Source organism: Somniosus microcephalus, unplaced genomic scaffold (assembly GCF_052327205.1).
Source record: "Somniosus microcephalus isolate GS21.2 unplaced genomic scaffold, FLI_Smic_1.0 unresolved_chr3, whole genome shotgun sequence".
NCBI lineage: Eukaryota > Metazoa > Chordata > Chondrichthyes > Squaliformes > Somniosidae > Somniosus > Somniosus microcephalus.
In genome coordinates this window covers 50,674,827-50,701,940 of record NW_028225181.1, presented here as the reverse complement: position 1 = coordinate 50,701,940, position 27,114 = coordinate 50,674,827, and the positions used below count along the sequence as shown (strand labels likewise).

At 53.6% G+C, this 27,114-nt stretch overlaps 1 protein-coding gene and 1 long non-coding RNA gene across 2 annotated transcripts in view; both read right to left on the bottom strand.

The window, feature by feature from the left end:
* Nucleotides 1-3,360, bottom strand: part of LOC147091431 (vigilin-like) — a 104,917-nt gene extending 101,557 nt beyond the window's left edge. The window contains exon 1 of the mRNA XM_085976597.1: nucleotides 3,232-3,360. Within this exon, the coding sequence (XP_085832723.1) occupies nucleotides 3,232-3,360 (129 nt within the window). The remainder of the gene's footprint in view (nucleotides 1-3,231) is intronic.
* A 1,944-nt stretch (nucleotides 3,361-5,304) lies between these two features.
* Nucleotides 5,305-7,196, bottom strand: LOC147091430 (uncharacterized). The gene is made up of 3 exons (XR_015075206.1): nucleotides 7,117-7,196; nucleotides 5,550-5,657; nucleotides 5,305-5,445 (listed from the first exon to the last, which is right to left on the bottom strand). It is a non-coding gene; the product is annotated as an uncharacterized LOC147091430 (long non-coding RNA).
* Nucleotides 7,197-27,114: the final 19,918 nt, after the last annotated feature.

Genomic DNA, 27,114 nt, shown 5'->3' with positions numbered 1-27,114 from the left:
GAGGCGAGCGAGGGGGGGGAGGAGGCGAGCGGAGGGGGGGGGAAGGAGGCGAGCGGAGGGGGGGGAAGGAGGCGAGCGGAGGGGGGGGAAGGAGGCGAGCGGAGGGGGGGGAAGGAGGCGAGCGGAGGGGGGGGAAGGAGGCGAGCGGAGGGGGGGGAAGGAGGCGAGCGGAGGGGGGGAAGGAGGCGAGCGGAGGGGGGGGAAGGAGGCGAGCGGAGGGGGGGGAAGGAGGCGAGCGGAGGGGGGGGAAGGAGGCGAGCGGAGGGGGGGGAAGAGGCGAGCGGAGGGGGGGGAAGGAGGCGAGCGGAGGGGGGGGAAGGAGGCGAGCGGAGGGGGGGAAGGAGGCGAGCGGAGGGGGGGGAAGGAGGCGAGCGGAGGGGGGGGAAGGAGGCGAGCGGAGGGGGGGGAAGGAGGCGAGCGGAGGGGGGGGAAGGAGGCGAGCGGAGGGGGGGGAAGGAGGCGAGCGGAGGGGGGGGAAGGAGGCGAGCGGAGGGGGGGGGAAGGAGGCGAGCGGAGGGGGGGGAAGGAGGCGAGCGGAGGGGGGGGAAGGAGGCGAGCGGAGGGGGGGGAAGGAGGCGAGCGGAGGGGGGGGAAGGAGGCGAGCGGAGGGGGGGGAAGGAGGCGAGCGGAGGGGGGGGAAGGAGGCGAGCGAGGGGGGGAGAGCGAGCGGAGGGGGGGGAAGGAGGCGAGCGGAGGGGGGGGAAGGAGGCGAGCGGAGGGGGGGGAAGGAGGCGAGCGGAGGGGGGGGAAGGAGGCGAGCGGAGGGGGGGGAAGGAGGCGAGCGGAGGGGGGGGAAGGAGGCGAGCGGAGGGGGGGGAAGGAGGCGAGCGGAGGGGGGGGAAGGAGGCGAGCGGAGGGGGGGAAGGAGGCGAGCGGAGGGGGGGGAAGGAGGCGAGCGGAGGGGGGGGAAGGAGGCGAGCGGAGGGGGGGGAAGGAGGCGAGCGGAGGGGGGGGAAGGAGGCGAGCGGAGGGGGGGGAAGGAGGCGAGCGGAGGGGGGGAAGGAGGCGAGCGGAGGGGGGGGAAGGAGGCGAGCGGAGGGGGGGAAGGAGGCGAGCGGAGGGGGGGGAAGGAGGCGAGCGGAGGGGGGGGAAGGAGGCGAGCGGAGGGGGGGGAAGGAGGCGAGCGGAGGGGGGGAAGGAGGCGAGCGGAGGGGGGGGAAGGAGGCGAGCGGAGGGGGGGAAGGAGGCGAGCGGAGGGGGGGGAAGGAGGCGAGCGGAGGGGGGGGAAGGAGGCGAGCGGAGGGGGGGGAAGGAGGCGAGCGGAGGGGGGGGAAGGAGGCGAGCGGAGGGGGGGGAAGGAGGCGAGCGGAGGGGGGGGAAGGAGGCGAGCGGAGGGGGGGGAAGGAGGCGAGCGGAGGGGGGGAAGGAGGCGAGCGGAGGGGGGGAAGGAGGCGAGCGGAGGGGGGGAAGGAGGCGAGCGGAGGGGGGGAAGGAGGCGAGCGGAGGGGGGGAAGGAGGCGAGCGGAGGGGGGGGAAGGAGGCGAGCGGAGGGGGGGAAGGAGGCGAGCGGAGGGGGGGGAAGGAGGCGAGCGGAGGGGGGGGAAGGAGGCGAGCGGAGGGGGGGAAGGAGGCGAGCGGAGGGGGGGGAAGGAGGCGAGCGGAGGGGGGGGAAGGAGGCGAGCGGAGGGGGGGGAAGGAGGCGAGCGGAGGGGGGGAAGGAGGCGAGCGGAGGGGGGGAAGGAGGCGAGCGGAGGGGGGGGAAGGAGGCGAGCGGAGGGGGGAAGGAGGCGAGCGGAGGGGGGGGAAGGAGGCGAGCGGAGGGGGGGGAAGGAGGCGAGCGGAGGGGGGGGAAGGAGGCGAGCGGAGGGGGGGGAAGGAGGCGAGCGGAGGGGGGGAAGGAGGCGAGCGGAGGGGGGGGAAGGAGGCGAGCGGAGGGGGGGGAAGGAGGCGAGCGGAGGGGGGGGAAGGAGGCGAGCGGAGGGGGGGAAGGAGGCGAGCGGAGGGGGGGGAAGGAGGCGAGCGGAGGGGGGGAAGGAGGCGAGCGGAGGGGGGGGAAGGAGGCGAGCGGAGGGGGGGGAAGGAGGCGAGCGGAGGGGGGGAAGGAGGCGAGCGGAGGGGGGGGAAGGAGGCGAGCGGAGGGGGGGGAAGGAGGCGAGCGGAGGGGGGGAAGGAGGCGAGCGGAGGGGGGGGAAGGAGGCGAGCGGAGGGGGGAAGGAGGCGAGCGGAGGGGGGGGAAGGAGGCGAGCGGAGGGGGGGGAAGGAGGCGAGCGGAGGGGGGGGAAGGAGGCGAGCGGAGGGGGGGGAAGGAGGCGAGCGGAGGGGGGGAAGGAGGCGAGCGGAGGGGGGGGAAGGAGGCGAGCGGAGGGGGGGGAAGGAGGCGAGCGGAGGGGGGGAAGGAGGCGAGCGGAGGGGGGGAAGGAGGCGAGCGGAGGGGGGGGAAGGAGGCGAGCGGAGGGGGGGAAGGAGGCGAGCGGAGGGGGGGAAGGAGGCGAGCGGAGGGGGGGAAGGAGGCGAGCGGAGGGGGGGAAGGAGGCGAGCGGAGGGGGGGAAGGAGGCGAGCGGAGGGGGGGAAGGAGGCGAGCGGAGGGGGGGAAGGAGGCGAGCGGAGGGGGGGAAGGAGGCGAGCGGAGGGGGGGAAGGAGGCGAGCGGAGGGGGGGGAAGGAGGCGAGCGGAGGGGGGGGAAGGAGGCGAGCGGAGGGGGGGGAAGGAGGCGAGCGGAGGGGGGGAAGGAGGCGAGCGGAGGGGGGGAAGGAGGCGAGCGGAGGGGGGGGAAGGAGGCGAGCGGAGGGGGGGGAAGGAGGCGAGCGGAGGGGGGGGAAGGAGGCGAGCGGAGGGGGGGGAAGGAGGCGAGCGGAGGGGGGGGAAGGAGGCGAGCGGAGGGGGGGGAAGGAGGCGAGCGGAGGGGGGGAAGGAGGCGAGCGGAGGGGGGGAAGGAGGCGAGCGGAGGGGGGGGAAGGAGGCGAGCGGAGGGGGGGAAGGAGGCGAGCGGAGGGGGGGAAGGAGGCGAGCGGAGGGGGGGAAGGAGGCGAGCGGAGGGGGGGAAGGAGGCGAGCGGAGGGGGGGAAGGAGGCGAGCGGAGGGGGGGAAGGAGGCGAGCGGAGGGGGGGAAGGAGGCGAGCGGAGGGGGGGAAGGAGGCGAGCGGAGGGGGGGAAGGAGGCGAGCGGAGGGGGGGGAGGAGGAGGCGAGCAGAGGGGTGATGGCGGGGGCTGAAAGGCTCCTCTGATGGCGGAAGGACTTGGAGGGTTAAATGCCCTTGTGGTATCGCTCTGATCAATTCCACGTCACCCACCTGAGTCTGGAGCCGAGCGACAATGGCCTTCCTTGCCCTCATCACGGCCTCCAGTTTGCCTGTTACCAGGATGGAAAGACCAAGGTCCTTTGCCAAGGAGATCTCCATGTGGGCACCGGTTGTCGGCATGATCTGGGGGACCAGGCTGTGAGACTTAGCATTCCCCAGCTGATCTCCTGATCTCCCAACTGAGAACATCAACTCATCCAAAACTCTGCTGTCCTGTATCCAAACTTGGACATGGAATACCTGGGGGGAAGCACTCATCACCTGTGCTCGCTGATCTACATGGGCAACCGGTCCATTTTAAATTAAAATTCTCCATCTTCCTGTTAGAATCCCTCCATGGCCTCTCGCCCCCTCCCTATCTCTGTAACCTCCTCCAGGACCTGCAACCCTCCGAGATCTCTACGCTCCTCCAATTCTGGCCTCTTGCACATCCCTGATTTCCTTCGCTCCACTATTGGCGGCCGTGCCTTCAGCTGCCGAGGAACATATCCGTACACTGACTGATGTCTCTCAGTCCCCCCTCTCGGAGATATCTGTACACTGACTGGTGTCTCTCAGTCCCCCCTCTCAGGGAGATATCTGTACACTGACTGGTGTCTCTCAGTCCCCCCTCTCAGGGAGATATCTGTACACTGACTGGTGTCTCTCAGTCCCTCTCCCTCAGGGAGATATCTGTACACTGACTAGTGTCTCAGTCCCTCTCTCTCAGGGAGATATCCGTACACTGACTGGTGTCTCTCAGTCCCCCTCTCTCGGAGATATCTGTACACTGACTGGTGTCTCTCAGTCCCTCTCTCTCAGGGAGATATCCGTACACTGACTGGTGTCTCTCAGTCCCTCTCTCTCGGAGATATCCGTACACTGACTGGTGTCTCAGTCCCTCGCCCACAGGGAGATATCTGTACACTGACTGGTGTCTCTCAGTCCCTCTCTCTCGGGGGAGATATCTGTACACATGGTAAAGGATAGCAAACTGAGAAAAACCTTGACAAGGTACAGATTAGTGAACATAGCCTGGCCATCGAAGAAGGCAGACACAGACAGACCCGGCTGCCAAGAGAGGACAGGATATGCTCTCACTGCAGTCAGGGAGTGGTGGAGACAGAGAGGCACTTCCTCACAGCGTGTAGAAAATATCAGGGCATCAGGGAGAATTTCGACCAAAAATTCACAAAAATATGCCCTGAATTCAGAAATTTGAATGACGACCAAAAACTCCCATACCTACTAGGGGGAACAGAGAAATTGTGTAACCTTAGCGGCACACTATGTTACAGCTTGCCATAAACAGAGGGACAACCAGTAAACCTAAGAAAAGAGTATATACAAATTATACGAATGTATATTTATACTCAGGGATATAGCGGTTTATAAACTGTATGAATAGATCGGCGTTTATGTGTTCAACCATAAATGTTTTTCGATGCTTTGGCAACATAAGATGTACCTTATCATGCCAATAAAGCGATTTGAATTGAATTGAATGGACTGGTGTCTCAGTCCCTCTCTCTCAGGGAGATATCTGTACACTGACTGGTGTCTCTCACTCCCTCTCCCTCAGGGAGATATCTGTACACTGACTGGTGTCTCTCAGTCCCCCTCCCTCGGAGATATCTGTACACTGACTGGTGACTCTCAGTCCCTCTCTCTCGGGGGAGATATCTGTACATTGACTGGTGTCTCTCAGTCCCTCTCTCTCGGGGGAGATATCTGTACATTGACTGGTGTCTCTCAGTCCCTCTCTCTCAGAGATATCTGTACACTGACTGGTGTCTCTCACTCCCTCAGGGAGATATCTGTACACTGACTGGTGTCTCAGTCCCTCTCCCTCAGGGAGATATCTGTACACTGACTGGTGTCTCTCACTCCCTCTCTCTCAGGGAGATATCTGTACACTGACTGGTGACTCTCAGTCCCTCTCCCTCAGGGAGATATCTGTACACTGACTGGTGTCTCTCACTCCCTCTCTCTCAGGGAGATATCTGTACACTGACTGGTGACTCTCAGTCCCTCTCTCTCAGGGAGCTATCTCCTCTTCCGACCTATCCCGCCGTGACGTTACCTGTGTCATGACCGACATCTTGAGGGGCCTGATCTTGTTCCAGTGGCCCTGGGTTTCAGGAGCAGTGTCAAAGGTCGGGCCGCCCTGCAGAGGGGGAAAAGCCTCAAGGTAGGTCGGAACGTAGGAATCATCGCAAGGATCTCCTGTCGGAAAGAGGGAAGGCCAACGTGGGAAACTGAAGACTGCAAGGAAAGGGTCCATCGGAACCTGTGCGGCTCTGCATCACCATTCAACACTCATTCCTTACCTAGAAACTCATGCTGATTTTGGTTCTCATCCAAATTGCTGGGAAGTTCTTCCGGTACTGAGGCTAAATCCATCATCTGCATCCGATAGCAACGTCATACAACAAAACCTGGGTGAGATCAGGAATTAAGACAAACACTCCCAGGGCAGGTACAGCACGGGTTAGATACAGAGTAAAGCTCCCTCTACACTGTCCCATCAAACACTCCCAGGGCAGGTACAGCACGGGTTAGATACAGAGTAAAGCTCCCTCTACACTGTCCCATCAAACACTCCCAGGGCAGGTACAGCACAGGTTAGATACAGAGTAAAGCTCCCTCTACACTGTCCCATCAAACACTCCCAGGGCAGGTACAGCACGGGTTAGATACAGAGTATAGCTACCTCTACACTATCCCATCAAACATTCCCAGGGCAGGTACAGCACGGGTTAGATACAGAGTAAAGCTCCCTCTACACTATCCCATCAAACACTCCCAGGGCAGGTACAGCACAGGGTTAGATACAGAGTAAAGCTCCCTCTACACTGTCCCATCAAACACACCCAGGGCAGGTACAGCACGAGTTAGATACAGAGTAAAGCTCCCTCTACACTGTCCCATCAAACACTCCCAGGGCAGGTACAGCACAGGGTTAGATACAGAGTAAAGCTCCCTCTACACTGTCCCATCAAACACTCCCAGGGCAGGTACAGCACGGGTTAGATACAGAGTAAAGCTCTCTCTACACTGTCCCATCAAACACACCCAGGGCAGGTACAGCACAGAGTTAGATACAGAGTAAAGCTCCCTCTACACTGTCCCATCAAACACTCCCAGGGCAGGTACAGCATGGGTCAGATACAGAGTAAAGCTCCCTCTACACTGTCCCATCAAACACACCCAGGGCAGGTACAGCACGAGTTAGATACAGAGTAAAGCTCCCTCTACACTGTCCCATCAAACACTCCCAGGGCAGGTACAGCATGGGTCAGATACAGAGTAAAGCTCCCTCTACACTGTCCCATCAAACACTCCCAGGGCAGGTACAGCACGGGTTAGATACAGAGTAAAGTTCCCTCTACACTGTCCCATCAAACACTCCCAGGGCAGGTACAGCACGGGTTAGATAGAGTAAAGCTCCCTCTACACTGTCCCATCAAACACTCCCAGGGCAGGTACAGCACGGGTTAGATACAGAGTAAAGCTCCCGCTACACTGTCCCATCAAACACTGCCAGCACGGTAGGGATTATTGATTGACAGTGTAAGGGAGCTGGATTAACATCAGTAGAGATACAGTCAGTAACAGGACGCTGGGGGAGAAGGGTTACTGAGTGACAGTGTGAGGGAGCTGGATTAACATCAGTAGAGATAGTCAGTGACACAGGGCGCTGGGGGGAGGGATTACTGAGTGACAGTGAGAGGGAGCTGGATTAACATCAGTCAAGATAGTCAGTAAAACAGAACGCTGGGGAGAGCAGTTACTGAGTGACTGTGAGGGAGCTGGATTAACATCAGTAGAGATACAGTCAGTGACACAGGGCACTGGGTGTTACTGACAGTGAAATTCCAGAAGATTTGTACTCACAGATCTGGTCTCTATTGCCAGTTGTACATCAGTGTGAACCTTCCCTCGGATACATCCCAATGTTCAGTTCTGTTGGAGAGTCGTGATGCGGAGGTCAAGAGAGAGACACACAATCTTAACAGTGCAGCCCTACCCTATGAGCAGGTTCCATCGCTGCCCTCCATTAGGGACTTTTAGTTACCAGTTGAAGGCCGTTCAGCCCAACCAGCCACATTCCAAGACTATCCCTCAGTACAGTTCACCCAAGACAGACATGCATTTCTATAGCGCCTTTCACGATCTCTGGACGGCCCAACGCACTTTACAGCCTAATGAGGTCCCTTTTTGAAGCACAGTCGTAATGTAGAGAAACCCGGCAGCCCATTTGCACACAGCAAGATCCCACATACAGCAATGCGATAAACGACCAGATCATCTTCGGCCCAAGCGATGTTGGTTGAGGGGTTATATATTGGCCTCAGGACACACGGCCCTGCCCTTCTTCAAAGCAGAAGCCCATTGCAATAGAGTTCTATTGAGGCAGAAATGGAAGAAATGTGGGGGCGGGTGCCCACAGGAACAGGAGGAGGCCATTCAGCCCCTCGATCCTGTTACACAGGAACAGGAGGAGGCCATTCAGCCCCTCGATCCTGTTACACAGGAACAGGAGGAGGCCATTCAGCCCCTCGATCCTGTTACACAGGAACAGGAGGAGGCCATTCAGCCCCTCGATCCTGTTACACAGGAACAGGAGGAGGCCATTCAGCCCCTCGATCCTGTTACACAGGAACAGGAGGAGGCCATTCAGCCCCTCGATCCTGTTACACAGGAACAGGCCATTCAGCCCTCTCGCGTCTGTTGCACAGGAACAGGAGGAGGCCATTCAGCCCCTCAAGCCTGTTACACGGGAACAGGAGGAGGCCATTCAGCCCCTCGGGCCTGTTACACAGGAACAGGAGAAGCCCATTCAGCGCCTCTCGCGTCTGTTACACAGGAACAGGAGGAGACCATTCAGCCCCTCAAAATAGGAACAGGAGGAGGCCATTCAACCCCTCAAAATTGTTACACAGGAACAGGAGGAGGCCTTTCAGCCCCCTCGAGCCTAGCTTCCCATTCAATCACATCATGGCTGATCTGTCCCTCAACTCCATTTCCCCTCCTTTGCTCCATATCCCTCGCTACCCATACCCAGCAAAAATCTATCGATCTCAGTCTTGAAACCTCTAATTGACCCCCAGCCTCAACAGCTTTTTGGGGAGAGAGAGAGAGAGAGAGAGATCCAGATTTCCACCACCCTTTGTGTGACGAAGTGCTTCCTGACACCACCCCTGGACGGCCTGGCTCTAATTTTAAGGTTCTGCCCCCTTGTCCTGGACTCCCCCCCCCACCAGAGGAAATAGTTTCTCTCTCTCGACCCGATCGAATCCTTTAATCATCTTAAACACCCCGATCAGGTCGCCCCTTAATCTGCTATACTCGAGGGAATACAAGCCTAGTCTGTCCTCATAATTTAAGCCTTTGGCACCCAGTAAGAACAGAACTACTAACTCACCTAAAGGAAAGAGCACCAAAAAACAGGGCCATTTCCCAACTCCCTCTTTTATAGTTGCTGGAGGTGTGGTTGGGGTGGGGGGCGGGGAGGGGGTGGTGTTTGACTTCCTCATTCGACATAATGATTGGTCGAGTCTTGCCCCTTGGCCAGGAACTCAATCCAAGAAGAGGCCAGGTGATTGGTTGTTAAGGACGAGTGCCAGGAGTTGAATTAAATGTAAGAAGGGGGCCAGAACACGCTTCTGCAAGTGTTTTGTGCTGGCGGACATGATCTAGGAGATTTATGCATCAGCCTTCAGAAGGGAACTGCAAGATTGCCCATAAGAAAGATGGCGGCAGCAGGTGACAGCCTAGAGGGTGTGGTGTGGTGGCCATGTTTGATACTGGCAGAAATGGCAGCTGACCAATGGTTTTGGCTGGTCAATGATGACTCTTCCTTTCTCCTGCCTCTGGAACTTGCTCTCCAGATAGTCTCAGTAAAAGCTACACGATAGGTCATAGAGTCATAACAGCACAGAAGGAGGCCATTCGGCCCATCGAGTCTGTGCCGGCTCTCTGTGGAGCAATCCAGTCAGTCCCATTCCCCCGCTCTATCCCCGGAGCCCTGCAAGTTTATTTCCCTCAAGTGCCTATCCAGTCTCCCCTTGAAAACATCGAGTGTCTCCGCTTCCACCACTTCCGTCAGCAGCGAGTTCCAGGTCCATAGAAACATAGAAGACAGGAGCAGGAGTAGGCCATTCGGCCCCTCGAGCCTGCTCTGCCATTCAATGCGATCACGGCTGATCATCCAAATTCAGTACCCTGTCCCTGCTTTCTCCCCGTATCCCTTGATCCCTTTAGCCTTAAGAAATATATCCAACTCCTTCTTGAATATATTTAATGAATTGGCCTCAACTGCCTTCTGTGGTAGAGGGGAGGGAGAGGGAGAGGGGAGGGAGGGGGAGAGGGGAGGGAGCGGGGTGGGAGAGGGGAGGGAGAGGGAGGGGGGGAGGGGGGGAAGGGGAGGGAGAGGGGAGGGATAGGGGAGGGAGGGGTAGGAGGAGGGGAGAGGGGCGGGATAGGGGAGGGAAAGAGTAGGGTGGAGGAGAGGGAGGGGGAGAGAGAGGGTGATAGAGGCGGGGAGATGGAGGGGAGAGTGAGTGCGTAGGGAAGGGGAGAGAATGGGGAGAGGGAGGAGTAGGAGAGCGGGATAGGTAAAGGGGAGAGGGATGGAAAGAGAGGGAGGGGAAGGGGGAGGGGAGGAGCGTGGGATGGGGTGAAGGAGGGTGAGGGGCATGGGGAGAGGGAGGACAAAGAGAGAGAGAGACAGAGAGAGAAAGAGAGATGAGGACAGAGAGACAGAGAGAGAGAGACAGACAGAGAGACAGAGAGGGAGAGAGAGAGAAAGAGAGAGAGACAGACAGAGAGACAGAGAGAGAGCGACAGAGAGAGAGAGAGACAGAGAGAGAGAGAGAGACAGAGAGAGAGAGACAGACAGAGAGACAGAGAGAAAGAGAGAGAGAAAGAGACAGAGAGAGACAGAGAGAGAGAGAGACAGAGAGTCAGAGAGAGAGCGACAGAGAGAGACAGAGAGAGAGAGAGAGACAGAGAGAGACAGAGAGAGAGAGAGAGAGAGAGAGACAGAGAGAGAGAAAGAGCGAGACAGACACAGAGAGAGAGACAGGGAGAGAGGTAGAGAGAGAGAGAGACAGACAGAGAGACAGAGAGAAAGAGAGAGAGAAAGAGACAGAGAGAGAGAGAGACAGAGAGAGAGCGACAGAGAGAGAGAGACAGAGAGAGAGAGAGAGACAGAGAGACAGAGAGAGAGAGAGACAGAGAGACAGGGAGCGAGAGACAGAGACAGAGATGGAGAGACAGAGAGAGAAACAGAGACACAGAGCGAGAGAGACAGAAAGAGAGAGACAAAGAGAGAGACAGAGAGAGAGACAGAGAGAGAGACAGAGAGCCAAAAAAAGCAGTAATCCAGAGGATTGGGAGCAGTTTAGGATTCAACAAAGAAGGACAAAGGGATTAATTAAGAAAGGGAAAATAGAATAATGTAGGAATTAACGAATTCCTACGAATAACGGAGATCGACACAAGAGAACAATTAAACAGGTCTTTACTCAACGGAAATGCCACGAGGACTGACTGGGCAGTCACGTGGTTTGCAACGTGACGTCATTGCGTTTGCCTGCGTTTTCCCGCGCTCTTAAAGGGGCCACGCCCCGTACATGCAAACTCTATATACAAAACACAGTAATGCCTAACACAATGGGACAGGTTTAGGCTGGTGTTAGCACATCGTTAAAGAGAATTATATACAGTTAGCCAGAGTCATTCAGTGGTTCTGCCACATGCGCCCCCCCAGAATTCGCTTTAACGGACAAAGTCAAACGGTGAGTGGGTCTGACGAGCCTGTCAGAACGACTCCTGTACTCTCGAGGCGGAGGCTGCAGGGCGGCTGGCGGTCTGGCGGGTGGTCGCACTTGGTCTGCTGTAATGACGATGGGTGGCCAACCCTGTCTCGGCGGTTGTGCTGTCTCGACGGGGCGGTCGAGGTCCAAATGTGCTGGCTTTAAGCGGTCGACCGAAATGTGGTCCGGTTTACCACCGGCATCTACCGTGAAGGTTTTGTCCCATGCTTCCAACACGTGGAAGGGACCGGTATATGGGGCCTTGAGCGGATCCCTATGTGCGTCATGGCGAATAAAAACGTACTCAGCCTTGTGAAGCTCCGTGGGAACGTGTGACCTCTGCGGCCCGTGGTGCGAAGTGGGCACCGGTGTGAAACATCTGGCCGCCTCTTGGTGACTAGCAAGCTGGGCAGACGCGGACCATGGCTCCATCGATGTTGGTAGGAAGTCCCCTGGGACTCGCAGTGGCTGACCACACACAAGCTCCGCTGATGAAGAGTGAAGGTCTTCTTTGGGGGCTGTGCGAAGGCCCAACAGGACCCACGGTAGCTTGTCTGCCCATCCAGCGTCCTGGAGGCTGGCCCTCAGGGCGGCTTTCATTGAGCAGTGGAAGCATTCGCAGAGGCCATTCGCCTGTGGGTGGTAGGCTGTGGTGCGGTGTAATTTGACACCGAGTCCTTGGGCCACTGCATTCCAGAGTTCGGAGGAAAACTGTGGTTCCCCTGTCCGACGAAATATCTGCGGGCACTCTGAAACGGGCGATCCAGGAGGAAATGAACGTCCTGGCCACGTCCGCTGAGGTAGTGGACGACAGGGGAACCGCCTCTGGCCATCTGGTGGTGCGGTTAACCATGGTCAGGATGTGTGAAAAACCATGGGAGGGTGGGAGTGGTCCTACCAGGTCCACGTTGACGTGGTCAAAATGTCGCTCCGGAACTGTGAAGGCGGCCAACGGCGCTTTGATGTGGCGTTGTACCTTTGCCTTTTGGCAGACCACGCAGGTGTTGGCCCAGTCGCGGACATCCTTGTGCATGCCATGCCATACAAATTTCGCGGACATCAGTTTCTGAGAGGCCTTCATTCCAGGGTGTGATAACCCATGTATGGCGTCGAACACTTTGCAGCGCCAGACGACCGGCACGACAGGGCGAGGATCCTGTACGGAGACGTCACACAACAGCGTGGTACCTGTGTCGAAATCTCGACTCCGAGTAAGACTCTAAAACACAAGCAGTAACGTCAGATTGTTAGTTTATTTTTACATGCACAAAGGGAGAGCTGCCTGGACAAAGGCTAGGCCAACAACTCCAAAGAACATCAGCGAATGCAGCATATTTATACCCTCAAACAAGCAAGCGTTCCATATATCACGTGTAATGGTATTGTATTATTTTGAACAAATTAAGAGTTTGCACAAGGACAATCAAAAGGTCAGCAGGACAGAAATATCTACAGACAAGGTTATTTAATCATATATCCTGTCAGGTGGTTCTGTCTGAATCTTGTTACCGAAATGATCAGCTTACTCATGTCTGAATCTTGTTACCAAAATGACCAGCTTACTCAATAGTTTTGCTTCTTTGTCTAGCGACAATCATTAATAGTTTATCTATTCTATAGCCTTGTGCCTCCCATGTGCTAGTGAGTCAATACAGCTGTTATCACATCTTCAATGTGGGTGGGTATTTTGAAAGGTCTCTTGGTCCTAGACACGTTGTGACACATTTGCTTCTATGCTTTAGCTACAACCTAAGCAAGTTTGTTCTTTTAACCCCTTGATAGCTTATTTTTACTTGGCCATTTTATTCTACCCAGCATGCTAAGTATAACGTCAATTTCCACATTCCCCCCTTTTGTCCTAACTAGGACAATAATCTAATCAGATCTGGATTCGTCAGAGCCTTTCTAACTCCATGGCTTCTGCCTTTTCTGAAGCAGCGGAGGTTCTAGCTATCATCATGGTGTTGACTGTTCCCTCCGGTATGGCTACAGCCCCTAGTCACGCACAGCAGCATTTTATCAGGACAAATACCAAATATAGGGCAAAGAAAATGAACAGGACTATGATCAGTCCTTGCACTAAGGACCATCCTATGGACCCCAGCCATCCGCCCGTCCAGTCAAATATGTTCCAAGAACTTGGTTCTTTTAACTTTTCAACTTCTTTCTGGATGTGGTCTGCCAGGTTACTTATTTCCTCAGAATTCTCAGGAATGTATGTGCAACACTCAGATCCTATCAGGGCACATGTTCCACCCTTTTCTGCTAGTAGATAGTCTAGAGCCATTCTATTTTGTAGGGCAACTGTGCGCATTGCCAACATCTCAGCATTGATTTCACTCAGTGATTCAGCCGTGCCATTGGCTACCTCCTCAAGAATCGAGGCTACAAGCCGAATTTCCTGTATTGCCCTGGCCGTTCCATACCCGGTGAATAGGATAGCGAATAACCATTCTGTTTCCGTAATGGCCCTTCTAGTCTTGGTGTGGTGGGGATGTTCTTTGAGGGATTTTAGGTGGTGTATGCAGGGAACCACATACCCCAAGTAACAAGAGCCCCTCCAATCACTCGGCAGCCATGGGTATGCTTTATGGCCACATATAAAGTAGGCGCCGTTGTATGCAGTGGGGCTGGGTATAATTTCTGCTGATACCAGATTTGTGTAATTTCCTCCCCCACTGCAACTCAACCACAGGGGCGACGACTTTCCGTTCAATTGATCATTGGTTAAGTTAAAGTACAGGGAGCATTTACTTTTTCCCATCTTTGTCCCACCTGTTTGGTTACGGGTTAAGCAAATTTCCCCTCGGGGTCTTCCGGCCCCCGAAGTGTTAATTAACACCAGGAATGGGGGTTTATCTCTCGACCGATTGTACTTTGGTTGATACCAACCGTCAAGGCATGTAAGGCTACATCTAGGTTCAATTTTATATTTCTCAGCCAATCCATCCATCTGAACCTTATAAGTTCCTCCGCTAGTATCTTGCCCGTCCCTTATTCCATTCTTAGTCCCATTTTGTTGAAACCGCCAATATGCCATTTCATTGGAATTAAAGGGGATAGGTCTTAATGGAATTCCTCCCTTCGTATGGATGGGCACCTGTGTGCATACCCAACAACTGGAGGCATTAGTTCCCCTAGCATAAGTGTAAGACATATACAAAAAGGTGTTTACCTGCAATTCGGGCATTACAGGTATTATAAGTGTCACAAGGAAATATAGTCCTAATGTCCATTTCCATTTACTGTTGGGGTTGGCGATTCCTCTTCCTCGGGTTCTGGGGCTCTTTTGCAGTGCGAGGCGTGGATCCATGTTGGTCTCTCTTTCACCTTTACAGCAGTGTTGGTGGTTAACAGGATCTGGGACGGACCCTCAAATCTTGGGTGAAGGTTACTCTTTCTCTTGAACACCTTTACGTAGACGAACTCGCCGGGCTCCAAGCTATGGCATCTTCCTTCGGCAGGGTCAACTCGGGCTTCTTTTACCTGCGAATGGAAACTAGAAATACATTTTGTTAGAGCAATGCAATAGTTTAGCATATTTTCTTCCATTTTGTGAATGTCCATTTGTTTAGCAGTAAACAGTGCGGAGAAAGGCAATCGTTGGGGACGTCCCATGATGATTTCATGTGGTGATAATCCTGTTGTTCTATTTGTTGCTGACCGCATTACCATCAATGCTAGGGGTAACAGTTCGACCCATTTGAGTCCAGTCTCATCACATAGCTTAGCTAACTTATTTTTCAACATTCCATTATATCGCTGCACCAGCCCAGCTGACTGTGAATGGTAGCTGCAGTGAAAATGCTGATTGATTTGCAAAGCCTTACACATCTCTCGCATAATTGTCCCAGTAAAATGTGACCCATTGTCACTCGAGGGTTGTACAGGTATACCAAATCGTGGTAAATTTCCTTTAACAAATGTTTAGCGACAGTAACAGCGTCATTCTTTTTACATGGAATAGCTTCAACACATTTAGAAAACAGATCTATAATAACCAATACATACTTAAAACCCATACATGTGGGAAAACAGATCTATAATAACCAATACATACTTAAAACCCATACATGTGGGAAAACAGATCTATAATAACCAACCCATACATGCGGGAAAACACATCTATAATAACCAATACATACTTAAAACCCATACATGCGGGTAATGCAATAAAATCCATTTGCAAATTCACAAAAGGTCCTGTTGGATTTGGGTGGGAGGCAGACTGTACTTTCTCCGTTTTTCCCGGATTCATCGTCTGACAGGAGGTAGTACACTTTTCACTAATTTGTTTTGCAATTGCCGAAATACCCGGTGCGTACCATGTCTGTGCGATATAGTCTGCCATCCCCCCTTTGCCCGCATGTGTGAAAGTATGAACACAGCGGGCAATGCATGGGAGCAAAGATCTGGGTGCCACCACGCGGCCGTCATGGTGAACCCACACTCCCTCAGGTGTTTTGTCACATTGATCTTGTGCCCAGGCTAACACCTCCTCAGTACTGGCCTGTGACTGAAAGGCCAATACATCATCCAATGTGGGCGGCAAATCAACGGGTTTTGTGTTTTTAAGAACATAAGCTGACACCTGGGAACCTGTATCTGACATGTAGTGTATGTACCTTTAAGAGAGAACAATTTTTACAGCTCCTGTATACTGTAGTACCGGCAGTGACCACACCTGTATATAAGCCTTGAGCATGCCTCTGTACCCCAGTCTTGAGACTACCCTACTCCAGTAAACACCTGTTGATTGTTAAGTTACAGCCTCCGTGTGGTTATTGGAAAACATCATACTTTAAGAATCACGGATTCAACGGTGGCGACGAGGTCGATTCGAATCTGCCTGCAACTCTGCATTTCCCTTCAAGGATTCGCTCCGGGAGGGCAGTGGAAGAAAGTCGAGGCCAGAAGCACGGGCGTCAACCATGAGCAACCGCCCAGTCATCCGGCAGAGAGTGAACATCGCAGGAGAGGCTGTTGAGAGCTGGGCTTGGTTCCCCAGCCATGACGATCCAGAAACAGACTGGCAACAGGTGCAGCGCACACCCTTCCCGGACAGCGGCGGCTGGAGCTGACCAACGGCATAGAAAAAGCCGAGCAGCGTCGACGGGGTAAGAGAGAGGGTGAAGCGCACAGGGTGCGGCCGGGGGTTGAAAACCGAGCGGCGTCGAGGAAAAACAAACAGAGAAAGAGAGAGAGGGTAAAGCAGCAGCCAGGTTCAGGACCGAGCGATGGCAACGGGAAAGGCACACAGGAGAACGCGCAGAGCACAGCCAGGGCTCAAGGGCTGAACCACGTCCATGGGGAGAAGAAGGGGGAGCGCGGGAGATGCCATTGAGCCGCGGAGAAGAAGGAAGAGCGTGGGAGACGCCATTTTTAGAAGCCGCAGCGGAGAAGAAGGGCGAGCGCGGGAAGGAAGGAAAGCGCGGGAGATGCCATTTTGTGCCAGCGGAGAAGAAGGGAGAGCGTGGGAGACGCCATTTTAGACAGTTAAATCACACCCAGGGATGTCGAAGAGTGGCAGTATCTCTACGTTCGACAATGAAGTCGAAGATTGGGCGACATATGTGGAACGCATTGAGGTGTACTGCAGGGCGAATGAAGTGCCAGATGCTAGGAAAGCACTGGTTTTGTTAAATTCCATGGGTGCAAAAACTTATGGCTTACTGCGAAACCTAATAATCCCAGAGAAGCCCGTGGATAAGAATTTCGAAAGCATAGTAGAAATCCAACAGGACCACTTAAACCCCACACCGCTGCTGATAGCAGAAAGATTTAAGTTCCACAAAAGGAACCAGCATAAAGACGAAAGTAACGCTGAGTACTTAACGGAACTGCGCAAGCTATCGAAACGCTGCCAGTTTGGAGTGGGACTAGCAGATACGTTAAGGGACAAGTTTGTGTGTGGGCTTCAAAGTGAAGGAACCCAGAAACGGCTTCTATCAGAAAAGGATCTTACGCTGGACAAGGCTTTCAGCATGGCAGTATCACATGAAGCAGCCGCACGGGGCGCGGCAGAGATACAACGGAGACCGCAAGAATATGGCACAAATGAAATGTCATATGGAGCAGGGAAGTGTTATCGCTGCGGCAGAACAACACACGACCAGAAGGATTGTTGGTTCAAGGACCAAGTGTGCAGACAGTGTGGAAAAGCAGGACACATAGCAAGAGTCTGCAGGTCAGGGAAGAAAACCAGCAGCAAGAAATCTCCACAAGAGAAGTACAAAAAGGTACATAAGGTGATGGATAGTAGTTCAGACGAACAGAAAAGTGATACAGACTCCGGAAGCAAGGAGCTGGGTTGTCTGAAACTACATAAGGTAATCAAAATGGAGGATCACCAGACTATCTGGGTCACACTCAAGATAGACGGAGTCCAAGTGAAAATGGAATTGGACACTGGATCAGCCCTAACAGTCATAAACCAAAGGGACTACAAGCGGCTATTTTCACATATACCCTTGAAAGCTACAGAGATTGTCGTGAAGACGTACACGGGGCAAAAAGTCTACCCCAAAGGAAAAATAAGGGTGAAAGTGATATACAAGGGCCAGGAAATACCTAAAATGGACCTATATTGTTGTGTATGTACCTTTAAGAGAAGAACTGATTTTATACTGCAGTACCGGCAGTGACCACACCTGTATAAAAAGCCCTAGCAGGCTTCTGTACTTCAGTCTGACGTTTACCCTCTGTTCAGTAAATACCTGTTTTATTGTTCTCCTGCAGTCCGTGTATTATTAATACTCGGACACTACACTGGCGACGAGCAGGTTCGAACTCACCTGCAGTACTGTATCATCTCACGGGGATCTTTCCCTGAGAAGAAGCTTCTTGGAGGTCGAAGTCAGAGCAACGGGCGTCGACCGTGGGCAACCGCCCAAGGATCCATCGGTGTTCGGAGAATTGCAGGAGAGGCTGTGGAGAGCTGGGCTTGGCTCCCCAGTCAAGGTGTTCCAGCAAATCGTGCTGGTAGCAGGTAGTGCGCTGACCCTTCCGGACTGCGGCCGGCTCGAGCTCGATCGAGCGGTTCTGCAAAGGGGCCGCGCAGCGTCGTCGGGAGGAAAGAGAGAGAGAGAGGGTGGAGCGCACAGGGCGCGGTCGGTGCTCAAGAACCAGGCAGCGTAGAGAAAATAAAACGAGGGGAAGAAAAAGTGAGACGCGCCGAAGCCGCAGGACGCCGCCATTACCCTGTAGAATGCTAGGAGCAGCGTGGCAGCAAGGGGAAGAAGGAAAAGCGCGGGAGACGGCATTTTATTCCATTGGGGAAGAAGGAAAAGCGCGGGAGGCACCATTTTATTCCATTGGGGAAGAAGAAAAAGCGCGGGAGGCGCCATTTAAAATCACCCAAGATGCCGAAGAGTGGCAGTATCACTGCTTTCGACAACGAGGTAGAAGACTGGACCACGTATGTGGAAAGAATTGAAGTGTACTGCAATGTCAATGAGGTGGCCAATGGAAAGAAGGCGTCGGTATTATTAAATTTGATGGGCGCGAGAACGTATGGCCTATTGCGGAATTTAATTACCCCAGCTAAACCAATGGAGAAAAGTTTTGAAGAGATTGTTAATATCTTACAGGAACACCTAAACCCTACACCGCTGCTGATAGCAGAAAGATTCAAGTTCCATAAAAGAAACCAGCACAAAGATGAGAACAATGCTGACTATCTTACGGAACTACGCAAGTTATCGAAGCACTGCCAGTTCGGAGCAGGACTGGCAGACACCTTACGGGATAAGTTTGTCTGCGGGCTCCAGAGTGAAGGAACCCAGAAACGACTACTTTCGGAAAAGGACCTGACGCTAGAACAGGCTTTCAGGGTGGGAGTATCCTACGAAGCAGCAGCACGAGGAGCTGCGGAAATACAACAGAAACCACAAGAATACAGCGCTAACGAAATGGCGTATGGAGCAGAAAAGTGCTATCGCTGCGGCAGAACAACCCATGATCAGAAGGACTGCTGGTTTAAGGACAAAGTATGCAGGCAATGAGGGAAAATGGGACATATAGCAAGAGTCTGCAGGGCGGGAAAGAAAACCAACACTACAAGAACTACTAAGGAAAAGTACAAGAAAGTAAAAAAAAATGACAGACAGTAGTTCGGAAGATCAGGAGAGTGATAATGACTCCTGGAGCAGGAGACTAAGTTGTCTAAAGTTACACAACGTGATCGCAAAGGAGGATCACCGAACCATTTGGGTCACCCTCATGATAGCAGGGTCCCAAGTAAAGATGGAATTGGATACAGGATCAGCCCTAACTGTCATGAATCGACGAGACTATGAGCGGCTATTCTCACACATACCCTTAAAGGACACGTCCATTGTATTAAAGACATACACGGGGCAAAAAGTCTACCCCAGAGGAAAAATAAGGGTGCCAGTTAAATACAACGGCAAGGAAACACAGAAACTGTATCTATATATACTACAAGATGGAGGACCACTATTATTGAGACGTGAATGGATCCGAAAAATACAATTGGATTGGCATTCCGTTCAGGCGCTAACTGTGACTGACAAAAAGGATGATGACGCCACACCTGGACGACTGTCAAAAATTCTAGCTGACGCGAAAGAGGTGTTCCAACAAGGACTTGGGACTCTAAAAGGAGTAAAGGCAACGATAAAAATCGAAGATAACGCAAACCCAAAATTTTTTAAGGCCAGACCGGTACCGTACGCGATCTGCCCAGCCGTTGAAGCAGAACTGGAGAGTCTGGAGCATTCGGGTGTGCTGTCCAAGGTGGACTGGAGCGAGTGGGCCACACCCATCGTTCCTGTAATGAAGAAATCATTGAGCAGCACGCCTGGGGAGCCGAAGAAGGTTCACATCTGTGGGGACTTCAAGGTAACTGTGAACCCAGTCCTGCACACAGTACAATATCCACTTCCACGGATAGAAGATATTTTCGCCTCACTATCTGGAGGGAAACACTTTACAAAGATTGATCTGGCCCAAGCGTATCTACAAATGGAGGTGGAAGAAGCATTTAGGAAATACCTCACGATAAACACTCACAAAGGCCTTTACCAGTACAATCGACTGGTATTCGGGGTAGCATCAGCCCCGGCTATTTTACAGAGGGCGATGGAACAAGTCCTGCAAGGGATCCCGGGGACCCAGTGTTATTTAGACGACATCCTGGTTACGGGCGAAAATGACAGTGAACACCTTGCCAACCTGGAGCAGGTGCTCACTAGATTGCAGGAATATGGGCTACGAGCCAACCGCCCCAAATGCGAGTTCTTCAGGAGACAAATCTCGTATTGTGGCCACATGATTGATGAGGAAGGGTTGCATAAGTCGCCGGACAAGATTGAGGCTGCAGTCAAGACTCCAGCACCGGAAAATGTGTCGCAACTGAGGTCGTTTCTCGGGTTGGTGAACTACTACCATAAGTTCTTGCCGAATTTATCTACAATTCTGCACCCACTGAACGCCCTGCTGCAAACTGGACTAACATGGAAATGGAGTGATGAGTGTAAGCGTGCCTTTCAGAAATGTAAATGCCTAATCACTTCAAAAGAAGTATTGGCCCACTACAACCCAACACTACCGATTCGGTTGTCATGTGATGCGTCTCCCTACGGCACTGGAGCGGTGCTGTCACACAAATTCCTTGACGGTTCAGAGAGGCCAATAGCCTTTGCGTCGCGCTCGTTAACCTCAGCCGAGCGTAACTACGCCCAGATTGACAGGGAGGCCCTCAGCCTGGTGTTGGGGGTGAAGAAGTTCAATCACTATCTGCACGGGCAGAAATTCACCCTACTGACTGATCATCAGCCCCTGGTCTCCATTTTTAACCCAAAGAAGGGCGTTCCGGTAATGACGGCGCAACGGCTGCAAAGATGGTCACTTTTTCTAGGGGCACATCAGTACGACATAGAGTACAAGGGTACGAAGCAGCATGGAAACGCTGATGGGCTGTCGCGCCTACCGTTGCCTACGGTAGAGGAAGCACCTGCAGTGGACCCTGTTGAGATATTCCATGCGACCATAGTCGAATGTCTGCCTGTTACAAACTCAAGTATAGAGAAGGAAACCCGAAATGACCCGACACTCTCTCGGGTCTATGATTTGACGGTGAAGGGATGGCCAGCACATGGCGACTCACTGTTGCCAGCATTCTCGCCAAGGAGAGAACAACTGTCAGTGTGCCGGGGGACCCTGATGTGTGGATCCCGAGTGGTAATTCCACCCAAGTTGAGAGACAGAGTGCTCAATGAGCTTCATGAGAGTCATCTGGGAGGGGTAAAAATGAAAAGCCTAGCCAGGACTTATGTGTGGTGGCTGGGAATCGATAAACAAATCGAGGACCTGACCAAGAGCTGCTCAGGATGCCAGAAAGTCCAAAATGCACCACCACAGGCCCCTCTACACCCATGGGAGTGGCCCTCATCTCCATGGCAACGGGTACACATTGATTTTGTTGGTCCATTTATGGACTCAATGTTTCTAATCGCCATGGATGCCCATTCGAAATGGCCAGAGGTCATCAAAATGTCCTCCACCACCACGGAGAAAACTATTGCAGTCCGACGGACCATCTTCGCCAGGAATGGCTTGCCAGAACAGATTTGCTCCGACAATGGGCCACAGTTTGTGTCCGAGGATTTCCGGAGGTTTCTGAGGAATAATGGGGTGAAACATTACACATCTGCCCCATATCATCCAGCCACAAATGGATTGGCTGAGAGGTTTGTTCAGACTTTTAAAAAGGCAATAAAGGCAATGTATAATGACGACATACCACTACAACACAAGGTAGATAATTTCTTGTTTGCTTACCGGAATGCGACACATGCAGTCACCAGCCAAGCTCCAGCCATAATGTTCTTCAACCGAAGGCTAAGATGTCGCCTGGATTTGCCCAAACCAAACATAAGACGAGATGTTGAGGATAAGCAATTCCAGCACATCAACGAGAAGCCAACCAGGAGCTTCAAGATAGGACAACCAGTCTTGGCCCGCAACTACCGAACAGAAAAATGGCAGCCAGGAACGATATGCACACAGCAGGGACCACTAATGTACACAGTGGACGTTGGAGAGAGCCATGCTGACCAGATTCTAGAGTCACAGGAACAAGCCAAACCTATACCACGAGCATGTGCACCTGGTAATGAACCCGAAGTACAGATTGCGTCGACCTCAGAAGCAGTGGTATTGGAAGCTGACGAACAATGAGCCAGAATCGACTCCACCGCAAGAACAGGATACTCGAGAAAGGCGCTATCCAGTCAGGATCAGGAAGCCTCCTCAAAGACTGAACTTATAAATGATTATTTCAGTTGATGTATATAGTACAGAGAAAATTGTAATTGTAATTAGTTATTATTTAGCTGTTAAATGAATGTTATGTACTGTTATCTAAAAGGGGAGGAATTGTTGTGTATGTACCTTTAAAAGAACTGATTCTATACTGCAGTACCGGCAGTGACCACCCCTGTATATAAAGCCATAGAAGGCTTCTGTACTTCAGTCTTAAGTTACCCTCTGTTCAGTAAATACCTGTTATTATTGTTCTCCTGCAGTCCGTGTATTATTGATACTCGGACACTACATGCTGCACTGTCGGAGGGGCAGTACTGAGGGAGCGTTGCACTGTCGGAGGGGCAGTACTGAGGGAGCTCTGCTGCACTGTCGGAGGGGCAGTACTGAGGGAGTGCTGCACTGTCGGAGGGTCAGTACTGAGGGAGCGCTGCACTGTTGGAGGGGCAGTACTGAGGGAGAGCTGCGCTGTCGGAGGGGCAGTCCTGAGGGAGTGCTGCACTCTCGGAGGGGCAGTACTGAGGGAGTGCTGCACTGTCGGAGGGTCAGCACTGAGAGAGCGCTGCACTGTCGGAGGGGCAGTACTGAGGGAGCGCTGCACTGTCGGAGGGGCAGTACTGAGAGAGCGCTGCACTGTCGGAGGGGCAGTACTGAGGGAGCGCCGCACTGTCGGAGGTTCAGTACTGAGGGAGCGCTGCACTGTCGGAGGGGCAGTACTGAGGGAGCGCTGCACTGTCGGAGGGGCAGTACTGAGGAAGTGCCGCACTGTCGGAGGGGCAGTACTGAGGGAGCGCCACACTGTCAGAGGGGCAGTACTGAGGGAGCGCTGCACCGTCGGAGGGTCAGTATTGAGGGAGCGCTGCACTGTCGGAGGGGCACTGCTGAGGGAGCGCTGCACTGTCGGAGGGGCAGTACTGAGAGAGCGCTGCACTGTCGGGGGATAGTACTGAGGGAGCGCTGCACTGTTGGAGGGGCAGTACTGAGGGAGTGCTGCACTATCGGAAGGGCAGTATTGAGGGAGCAATGCACTGTTGGAGGGGCAGTACTGAGGGAGCGCTGCACTGTCAGAGGGGCAGTTCTGAGGGAGCGCTGTAGTGTCAAAGGGGCAGTACTGAGAGAGTGCTGCACTGTGGGAGTGGCAGTACTGAGTGAGCACTTCACTGTCGGGGGGCAGTACTGAGGGAGCGCTGCACTGTCGGAGGGGCAGTACTGAGGGAGCACTGCACTGTCGGAGGGGCAGTACTGAGAGAGCGCTGCACTGTCGGAGGGGCAGTACTGAGGGAGCACTGCACTGTCGGAGGGGCAGTACTGAGGGAGCGCTGCACTGTCAGAGGGGCAGTACTGAGGGAGTGCTGCACTGTCGGAGGGGCAGTACTGAGGGAGCGCTGCACTGTCGGAGGGTCAGTACTGAGGGAGCGCTGCACTGTCGGAGGGGCAGTACTGAGGGAGTGCTGCACTGTCGGAGAGGCAGTACTGAGGGAGTGCCACACTGTCGGAGGGGCAGTACTGAGGAAGCGCTGCACTGTCGGAGAGGCAGTGCTGAGGGGGTGCTGCACTGTCGGAGGGGCAGTACTGAGGGTGCGCTGCACTGTCGAAGGGGCAGTACTGAGGGAGCACTGCACTGTCGGGGGATAGTACTGAGGGAGTGCTGCACTGTCGGAGGGGCAGTACTGAGGGAGTGCTGCACTGTCGGAGGGGCAGTACTGAGGGAGCGCTGCACTGTCGGGGGATAGTACTGAGGGAGCGCTGCACTGTCGGAGGGGCAGTACTGAGGGAGCGCTGCACTGTCGGAGGGGCAGTACTGAGGGAGTGCCACACTGTCGGAGGGGCAGTGCTGAGGGGGTGCTGCACTGTCGGAGGGGCAGTACTGAGGGAGCACTGCACTGTCGGAGAGGCAGTACTGAGGGAGTGCTGCACTGTCGGAGGGGCAGTACTGAGGAAGCGCTGCACTGTCGGAGGGTCAGTACTGAGGGAGTGCTGCACTGTCGGAGGGGCAGTACTGAGGGAGCGCTGCACTGTCGGAGGGGCAGTACTGAGGGAGCGCTGCCCTGTCGGAGAGGCAGTACTGAGGGGGTGCTGCCCTGTCGGAGGGGCAGTACTGAGGGAGCGCTGCACTGTCTTTCGGATGAGACATTAAACTGAGGCCCTGTCTGCTCTCTGAGGTGGACATAAAAGATCCCATGGCCACTATTTCGAAGAAGGGTAGAGGTGTTATCCTCAGTGTCCTGCCCAATATTTATCCCTCTATCAACATCACTAAAACAGATTATCCAGTCATTTATCTCATTGCTGTTTGTGGGAGCTTGCTGTGCGTAAATTGGCTGCCGCGTTTCCCACATTACAACAGTGACTCCACTTCAAAAAGTACTTCATTGGCTGTAAAGTGCTTTGGGACGTCCTGAGGTCGTGAAAGGCGCTATATAAATGGAAGTCTTTTTCTTTCTTTAAGACCTACCTCTTTGACCAAGCCTTTGGTCATCAGCCCATGTATCTCCTTATGTGGCCCGGTGTCAAATTTTGTCTGATAATCGCTCCTGTGAAGCGCCGTGGGACATTTTACTAGTTAAACGTGCTGACGTGAATCAGTCATTCATGAAAGAAAGAGTTCGGAAATAATACTGAGCGGCCTGCGGGTGGCGCTGTCCAGGGAGAGTATAAATACTCGGGCACGGGCCCAGCTTGCACAGGACATTCTTTAACAGGAACTAGTGAAGGACACAAATGGACCTCCATGTTGTAAAACAGTTGATTAAAACTTTGTTTAATGCTTAGACCAAGTGCCTCGTAGTTTTCTTACATCAGGTGCTGTATAAATGGGAGTTGCTGCAGACACTCTGTGCAGACCTGTGTGGCCCCGGACCCAGAGGAACTCGCTGTGTAACACCGCTGGCCGTGTGGCGTGTCTGTTTCAGGTAACCCTGAGATACAACATCCCTCCCCAGATCGAGGCCAGAGCCTTCTCCCTCGAGGTAATCACCATGTGCGGAAGAGGGAAGCAATTTGACATTGAGATCACCGTCAAGTAGGTGAGGGGGTGGGGATTGCGGGGCGAGGGGTGGGTGGGAAGGGGCAATGGCTGAACCATAGACCCCCACCCCCCCACCCATCAGAGAGGAGCCCTTCGTTCCCCTCGGCCTGGGAGCTGGTTTTGACCCCCACGACCCCAGAGGGTGAAAGGTCAGAGATTGACGGCGATGGCTCCAGAGGGTGAAAGGTCAGAGACTGGCCCCAAAAGCCCCAGAGGGTGAAAGGTCAGAAACTGACCCCAATGGCCCTAGAGGGTGAAAGGTCAGAGATTGACCCCCAATGGCCCCAGAGGGTGAAAGGTCAGAAACTGACCCCAATGGCCCTAGAGGGTGAAAGGTCAGTGACTGACCCAAATGGCCCTAGATGGTGAAAGGTCAGTGACTGACCCCAATGGCCCCAGAGGGTGAAAGGTCAGAGTCTGACCCCAATGGCCCCAGAGGGTGAAAGGTCAGAGTCTGACACCAATGGCCCCAGAGGGTGAAAGGTCAGTGACCAACCCCAATGCCCCCATCAGGCAGAGAGGAAGCCTCCACCCCCTCTGTCCAGGGCTGGGATTTGACCCCCAGCTCCCATTGCTTTGTGTGTCTGGACATCTGGACTACGTTTCTGCACTGAACTACACTGGATTACACTGTAAGACTTCCCTGCTGTGACTCTATCTCTGCTGCTACAAGATGTTTACCTGTTAAACTGCAGCTGTGTCTCTGCTGAACTGGTTCTCCTGGTTTTTCAGCTTTGCTGGTTGCTGGATTGTGGTTTTACATTTTCCCCACCGCTTTGATCCATGGTGATCTCCGACTTGCGTCAATTTAGCCATCATCTCTCTGCACCGCCACTGAATTTTCAAATCAGTAATTGAACCAATTGCACTCTATGGCAGTGAGGTGTGGGGACCGCTAACACAACAAGAATTTGCAAAATGGGACAAACACCCAATTGAGATCCTACATGCAGAATTCTGTAAAAGTATCCTCCGGACTCAAAGGAAAACAGTAAACAATGCATCCAGGGCAGAACTAGGCCAATATCCATTAATAATCACTATCTAAAAAAGAGCCACCAAATTTTGGAAACACCTGGAAATGAGCAACCCCCAATGCTATCATTACGAAGCCCTGAAATGCCAAGAGATGACCATAAAGAAGAATACCCTCAGTCAACTAGTCCTGGGACTCAGTGAAGTAACTACTAACACTACTAACAATAACCAGCCCCAGGACAGTGACAGCGTAACACAAAGAATTCGACCCAACACAATCGTCGCTAAGCAAAAGGAAAAATATCTGACATATTGGGCAGAAACAACAAAAACCCAAAGCAAACTCAATTGCTACTTGGCCCTAAACAGACAATACAACATAGCTGATTACCTGACCATGGTAAAGGATAGCAAACTGAGAAAAACCTTGACAATGTACAGACTTAGTGAACATAGCCTGGCGATCGAAAAAGGTAGACACAGGCAGACCCGGCTACCAAGAGAGGACAGGATATGCTCTCACTGCAGTCAGGGAGTGGTGGAGACAGAGATGCACTTCCTCACAGCTTGTAGAAAATATCAGAGCATAAGGGAGAATTTCTACCCAAAATTTACAAAAATATGCCCGGAATTCAGAAATTTGAATGACGACCAAAAACTCCCATACCTACTGGGGAAGAGAGAAATTGTGTAACACTAGCGGCACACTATGTTACAGCTTGCCATAAACAGAGGGACAACCAGTAAATATAAGATAAGAGTATATACAAATTATATGAA